Source organism: Galeopterus variegatus, unplaced genomic scaffold, assembly GCF_000696425.1.
Source record: "Galeopterus variegatus unplaced genomic scaffold, G_variegatus-3.0.2 Scaffold3232, whole genome shotgun sequence".
Classification (NCBI taxonomy): Eukaryota; Metazoa; Chordata; class Mammalia; order Dermoptera; family Cynocephalidae; genus Galeopterus; species Galeopterus variegatus.
The window spans coordinates 100,104-107,652 of NW_007729343.1; the positions used below are offsets into that span (position 1 = coordinate 100,104).

Here is a 7,549-nt window from a genome sequence, read left to right on the forward strand (position 1 = left end):
TGGCGGGAGCGCCGCCGCGCTCCCAAGCGGCACACTGTAGCAGTGCGCCACCGGGCCTGCCCCCTAAGGCTTTTTTGAGTATAATTTACATACCATAAAATGCACCCACTTAAAGCATACAACTCAATGACTATAAATGTACAGAGTTGTGCGACTATCACTGTAATCCTACTTTCAATCCCTCCTGTCGGTCCAAACAGAAGCCCGTGCATCTCCCATTCCCACCACAGCCCCCACCAAGCAGTTTCTGTCTCTTAGATTTGTATTTGACATTTCATCTAAATGGAATCATACATGTGGCCTTTTGAGGCTGGCTTCTTTCACTCGGCATGTTTCTCAGGCCCATCATGAAAACATGACTTTTCATTGCTAACATAACACATCTGTTTATCCACTCGCCAGCTGACGGGCATCTGGTTCCACCTTTTGGTGACTGTTAATAACACTGCCATGAACATTCACATACAAGGTTTTCAGTGGACATGTTTTTTTGTTTGTTTCCTTTTTTTTTGTCTTTTTTTACTGACTGGTAACGGGGATTGCAACCCTCGGTGTCGCGCCCTTAGCGGGGACCGGCAACGGGATCACAACCCTCGGTGTTGCGTCCGCACCGCGCTCAGCCAGTGAGCGGGAACCGGTCTCCACATGGGATCTGAACCCTCGGTGGGAGCGCTGCCGCGCCCCCAAGCGGTGCACTCTCCAGTGTGCCACCGGGCCGGCCCCAGTGGACATGTTTTTATTTCTCTTGGGTCAGTACCTTGGAGTGGAATTGCTGGGTCATATGGTAGCTGTTTAATTTCCTGAGGAACTTCCAGACTTTTCCATAATAGCTGTACCATTTTATACCCCCTCCAGTGATACATGAGGGCTTTAATTTCTAGCCAACATCTGTTTATTTCTTTCTTCCTTTTTAAACAAAGAATAGTCATACTAGTGGGTGTGAAGTGGTATCTCATTGTTTTCCTTTTCTTTTGGGCAGCTGGCTGGTACAGGGATTGAACCTTGGACCTTGGTGTTGTTGGGTTTTGACTTGAATTTCGCTAATAACTAATGATATTGAGCATCTTTTCATGTGCTTCTTTGCCATTTGCATATCTTGTTTGGTGAAATGTCTATTCAAATCTTTTTTGGGTAAACCAGTCTTTTTGAGCCTCCCTTTATTCTTCTGGGGGAGAAAATAATTATACCCAGCTCCTAAGGCCATGATGAGATTGTCTGCAAAGTGTTTACCAGGGGCCTGCCACATACCGGGGGCTTAGAAACGCGTTTTCAGTATTGCACTTGTGTTGGCCAGTAGGAATGAACCTTCCTTGTGGGCTCTCAGATTTGGAGCTGGAGCCAAGGCCGTCCCAACTCGGTGGAACAGAACAAGGCTCTCTGCCCTCCTTGGTAGGAGATTAAGGAGCAACAATTGTGCAAAGGGGTTCGCCGTGTTCCAGATGTTCTGCTGAGCAATTCTGCATATTCTCATTCAAAACCCACCAGAACCTTCTGATGAAGCGTGACCTCCATATTCACAGGGGATGACACCTTGGGGTCAGAGATATCCAGTAACTTCTGCAAGGCTGCGTAATGGAAGGTGGTGGGATCTAAGTTTTGAACTCAGAGCTGATGCCAAGGCCCATGCCCACGCCTTTACAAAAACAGCCCTGCTGCCTGGCACAGGCATCGAGCTCCAGGGGACGTGCCAGGCACACACCAGCCTACATGGGGAAACCGCAGGCTCAGTCTGGTTGTGCACACCCGGCCCTGGCTTCCAGGAGGCTGGAGAGTTGGTGGCTAAGAACACAGACAGCCCCAGCCCCTGGCCAGCAGCCCGGCTGGGGCAAAGCTGCTTATCGCCTCTAGGCCTCGGCCTCTTTTTTTTTTTTTTTTTTTTTTTAAAGATGACTGGTAAGGGGATCTTAACCCTTGGCTTGGTGTTATCAGCACCACATTCAGCCAGTGAGCAAACTGGGCCCATCTCTACATAAGATCCGAACCCATGGCCTTGGTGCTATCGGCATCGCACTTCCCTGAGTGAGCCATGGGCCGGCCCTGGCCTCAGCCTCTTCTATAAGGTGAGGTAAAGATCAGTTCCTCCGAGAGAGGGCAGCTGAGGATAAAGTGCTTGGCGTGCTGTGGGGCCCACAATGGAGTGGATGGTTTTCTCCTTCGCATCTGAGCCGCTGCCCTGCATGCCACCCGGGCCACCTGGCTTGTCTCTGCCATTAGCTTTGGCCCATCCTAGAACACAACCTCTTGACCTTGACCCTGGCCTTGGGGGCAGGGCTGGAGGCGAGTCACTCCAGTTCTCAGGGCCCGGCCCCTCCTTTCCCCTCTTTCTTACTTCTTGCCCTTGGACAGTGCTCCCTGCAGGTGCAGGCAGGACCTGGTAAGTAGGGGCCTCGAGTTTTCTAGAATAATTTAAGATGAAACACAAGAAAAGCAGGATAATTTTTTAAAAAAAACTTTATGAAAGGAGCTAAACAGCACTGAATAACACTTTTTAAAGGCACACCTATGAAGCAAGAGTAAATATAAATGTAGTCTAATTCTGTCCACTACTTCTTGAAAAAACACTTTTTTTGGCCACTGGCTGGTACTGGGAACCAAACCTGTGACCTTGGAGTTACAAGGCCGTGCTCTAACCAAGTGAGCTAACCGGCCAGCCCCGTACACTTCTGATCGTGACAATTCTAAGTTGCTCCCCTCTTTTCTATTATCATATCTCCTCTCTTCCCCTTGCCTTGGCCCCAGTGGGAGGACCCCAGTTGAAGGTCCTCTGCAGACCTCCCAACCGAGCGGCTCCCAGCCCCTCTCGCGCCAGCAGTGGGAGGTGTGCAGGGTGGTGTCTGGCCTCCAGCACGGGCCACCCCCTCAGAGCATCTTCCAACATGGGACAGGAGAGGAAATTGGTGCTGCGTGCTCTGAACAGACATAAGGAGGTTTTATCACATGGACCTGAAAACTACCCGGGCCTTCCCTCTCCCTGCACTGCTGAGCTGAGGCCCCTGAACCACAGAGAGCAGGGGAGAGGCTGCCTCAGTCCTTCCTGCCTCCTGGAGCTGGGCTTCTTGTGAGGAGCTTCCCTGGGCTGGAGGGGGCCAGTGTGGACACTGAGGGAGATTCCAGCTTCACCCTATCCAGGAGGGTCTTCTTAAGGGCAGCAGGGGAGATCTTTTCTTGGTCAGCCATGGATTGCAGCTCTCTGCAAAGCCCCAGAAAGAAGGCAATAAACCTGAGAGCCAGAGCTTCGAGTCTTCTCCACCAACACAACCCCTACCCTCATAGATCTGACACCACCAAAAATTAAAACCCTAAACCAAAAGCTTCTAAGAAGTACTAGTTAACTAAGTACAGGTTTATCTGATTTGTCTCATTTGGTCCCAGCCAGACATAAAGCTCCAAGAAATATCCATGATCATGTGGGGAGACAGAATGTGGAAAATCACCGGGTTTGGAGTCACAGACTTGAAGTGGAATCCTGTCTCCATCACTTATGAGCAGTATGACCTTGGGAAAATTGTCTCTGAGGCTCAGATCCCCTGTCTATATCATATTCTTTTTTTGGTTTTTGGCAGCTGGCCAGTATGGGGATCCAAACCCTTGACCATGGTGTTGCAAGGCGGTGCTCTAACCAACTGAGCCAACCAGCCAGCCTATCCCTTACTTGCCAAAGTTAACCTCTGCTCTCAGAACTGTGGTGAAAATCAGCGAAGTAAGGCCTGCAAACCCTTAGCTAAACACGGTCTAAAAATCGTGCTGATCACCAGAGCACAAACTCCAGCACTACTAACAGGACCCAAGACAGCAGATGCCGCAAGATGGTGCCCAGCCCAGCCCAGGGCCTGGCTGGGAGTAGAGGACCCAGAGCAGAGGAGGAGAGAGATGGACCTACCGTGTTCGGATGCAGGAGGCCTCAACTGCATTGATGAGCAGAGAGCGGAAGCCTCCACTCTCTAGGAAGTGCAGGGCATGGATGGTGGCCCCCCCAGGGGAGCAGACATTGTCCTTGAGCTGGCCGGGATGCTGCTCCGAGTCTAGCAGCATCTTGGCCGCTCCCTAGGGCAGGAAGGGAGCATTAGAGGAGAAAACTGCTGGTGCACCATGGGGCAGGCTTCCCATGCCCGCTGCTCCTGCCCAATCCCTACGCCAGCTTCCCAACCAACCCCTGCACCCAGCTCAGTGACCCCCCCCACCCAGAATTCCCATCCCACACCCTGGTCCTAAACACACAGGGGGAAGACACTGACCAACAAGGCCTGGGCCCCCAACCGAACTGCCAGGCGCCGCGGCAAGCCCATCTTCACCCCACCATCAGCCAGTGCGTCCAGGGCCATGAACGCCTGTGGAGACATTCGCTGAGCCCTGGGCAGCAGACACTCAAGGGCCCTCCCCAGGGGCTGGTTTTTCTGAGGCCTGGAACTGGCTCCAAGGGTCAGCCTCCTCCACAAGTCAGCCACACCCAAGAGGTGGGTTCCACCTCCCTGCCAACCCAAGCCTCCCCACCACCCCATCTAGCTGCCTGGGTTCCCAGAAGGCTGCATGAGCAGACGAGGGTCTCACGTAGGCAGGCCCGCTGCCGCTGAGCCCCGTGACGGCATCGATCAGGTCCTCCTCCACCTCCGTGCAGAAGCCCACGCTGCTCATGAGCTGCTCCAGGAGCTGCCCGTCCTCCACCAGGGCGTGGGTGCCTGTGGCGTACACCGTGGCACCCTCCCGCACCACCACAGGAGTGTTGGTCATGCAGCGAATCACTTTGGGGGTCGGCTGGAACGCCATCAGCTTCTGGGGCAAGGCAGAGGGCTGAGTAAGTGGCCAGGATGCAGTCCCACCCATCAGCTGCCACTCCCAGGCCACCCTGAGCCCCCCCCACACAAGGGGCACCAGTGCTGAGATGGGCACCTTCTCCACAGAGCTGATGGTGACCCCAGCTGCGCAGGAGACCACGATATGCCTGGCCTGCACGTCGGCCCCAATCTCATCCAGGATGAAGGGGATGATGTGCGGCTTCACGGCCAGGAAGAGGACGTCACTGTGCCTCACTGTCTCCTTGTTGCTGCGGGTCAGGTTCACACCCATCTTCTGCAGGAGAAAGGGACCAGCTCACAGTGCTGGGGCACCCTGGCTAAGCCCAGGCATCCCAGGAAGCTGCTGAGCCCCTGCCAAGCCCACTCTGCCAGCTGCAGCCTGCAATTCCTTGCTCTGTACTCTCAGGATTCCCAGTCCTCTGGCACCCAGGGCACCCCTCTGCCAGGTAAGAAGTCTCAACAGTGGGAAGCAGCACAGGCCAAGGGAAAGGTGAAATGCTAGCGACGAGTGATGGGAGGCAGAGCTGGGTCAGGCTCCATCCCAACCTGGCCGCTTGTTCATCAGACCAAACGGTCTCCCCATCCCTCTGGGACTCTAAACTGAGAAGCAGGGCCTCCAGCACCAGGAGCATCAGCCCATCCTAGGCAGACACTGCCTATCACCTGCCTCATTGGCCACCCTCTCCCACACTGCCCAGGTTTTCAGTGAAGATGGGATATTATCTTTCTGGAGAGAGGATTCTTTTTTTTTTTTTTTTGAGATCGGCCACACCGCGCTCAGCCAGTGAGCGCTGTGAGCGCACCGGTCCTCCCTATATAGGATCCGAACCCGTGGCGAGATCGCTGCTGCGCTTCCCAGCGCCGCACTCTCCCGAGTGCGCCACGGGCTCGGCCCGGAGAGAGGATTCTTAACCAACACACTCATTCATGCCTCAGAATAACAGCAAAGTGGCTACTGTTATAAATAAGGAAAGTGAGCCTCAGAGTGACTGAGTACTTTGAGGTCATACAACTCGTCGATGAAGAAAAATGAGTGTTTATTGGTTTTCTACTAAGTGTTAAGTGCTTTCCATATGTAATTACCTGTTAATCCTCTAATCACCCCAGTGCCTGGATTTGACCCCCAGTCTGTCAACCTGGGTGCCCCAGAGAAGGCGGAAGGATGTGCTGTTCTTGGTGGGGAGGTCACTGCCGGCCCAAGACTAGCACAGGCAGCACAGCCAGACTCCGGTTATCCTTTTCCCGGGCCTCCACCCTCTTTCCCACACCCCCTCTGCCCCACATACCCTGAGCGCGGACACTGTGGGCAGGTCCATTTCCGGGGAGCTGGCTATTATCTTGTGAGCCGACAGGACACCTGCAGCAGACAGGGCTTTTCAATGGGGGACCATAGCCCGCCCTGTTCCCACGTTTTCCCCGGGAAAGCAGAATCAAAACCTCGACTGCTCTAACACTGCCGGTGTCTTCCTCACCCCTTCCATCTCTTACGCAGACACAAGACACACCTGCTGCCTAGCAAAAGTCTCAGGTACCCACCAAACGCAAATCCTTCACTCATGCATGCACGTATTCAATCATCCATGCATGCATTCATTCATCCATGCATGCATTCATCCATCCATCCATCCATCCATCCATTCATCCACGCATGCACTCATTCATTCATCCATGCATGCATTCATTCATCCACGCATGCACTCATTCATTCATCCATGCATGCATTCATTCATCCACGCATGCACTCATTCATTCATCCATGCATGCATTCATTCATCCACGCATGCACTCATTCATTCATCCATGCATGCATTCATTCATCCACGCATGCACTCATTCATTCATCCATGCATGCATTCATTCATCCACGCATGCACTCATTCATTCATCCATGCATGCATTCATTCATCCACGCATGCACTCATTCATTCATCCATGCATGCATTCATTCATCCACGCATGCACTCATTCATTCATCCATGCATGCATTCATTCATCCACGCATGCACTCATTCATTCATCCATGCATGCATTCATTCATCCACGCATGCACTCATTCATCCATCCATGCACGCATTCATTCATCCACGCATGCATTCATTCATCCATCCATGCACGCATTCATTCATCCACGCATGCACTCATTCATTCATCCATGCATGCATTCATTCATCCACGCATGCATTCATTCATCCACGCATGCACTCATTCATTCATCCATGCATGCATTCATTCATCCACGCATGCATTCATTCATCCACTCATGCACTCATTCATTCATCCATACATGCATTCATTCATTCATCCATCCATGAGTGCATGCATGCACGCTGGTGGGGTGGAGGGCTGTTCACACACCAGGCCTGGGGCCCATTCACGAACCCCCACCCCGCGCCTCCACGCGCTCACCTGCGGCCGTGAAGCCCCGCGCAAGTGCACAGGCCAGCTGGCCGGCGCCGATGAAGCCGACACTCATGGTCCCCGGATCCCGACCCCCGGCTGCCGCACGAACCCCCTCGACGTCACCCCGAGGCGCCGCTAGGGGAAGGCGGCGCCTGCGCAGCCCGCGTGCGACGCACCGAGTAAGCGGATTGGGCGAGTCCGCAGCAGCTTCCGGACCGCGGCTGGGCGGGGCTCACCTGGAGGGCTCGCGCGGCCCCTCTAGCCCACAGGGCCTTGCGCAGGCAGTCGGGCCGACCAATCCGCGGCCGGGAGCTCGGAGCGGACCAATCGTGGCCGGGGCGCAGGCCACGTGTCCC

At 54.0% G+C, this 7,549-nt stretch overlaps 1 protein-coding gene across 2 annotated transcripts; it reads right to left on the reverse strand.

Annotated features, from left to right (window-relative positions):
* Positions 1–2,433: 2,433 nt before the first annotated feature.
* Positions 2,434–7,282, reverse strand: PYCR2 (pyrroline-5-carboxylate reductase family, member 2). Of its 2 annotated transcripts, XM_008584345.1 has the most exons (7): positions 7,200–7,282; positions 6,080–6,150; positions 4,888–5,067; positions 4,549–4,770; positions 4,236–4,328; positions 3,881–4,044; positions 2,434–3,190 (listed from the first exon to the last, which is right to left on the reverse strand). In XM_008584345.1, exons 1-7 carry the CDS (start codon positions 7,264–7,266, stop codon positions 3,025–3,027), a joined length of 963 nt encoding a protein of 320 aa, XP_008582567.1. In that variant the 5' UTR covers positions 7,267–7,282; the 3' UTR covers positions 2,434–3,024. The 2 variants fall into 2 exon arrangements, with proteins under 2 accessions (XP_008582567.1, XP_008582568.1); XM_008584346.1 differs by lacking the exon at positions 4,236–4,328 and having other exon boundaries at positions 7,200–7,274.
* Between the last annotated feature and the right edge of the window lie 267 nt (positions 7,283–7,549).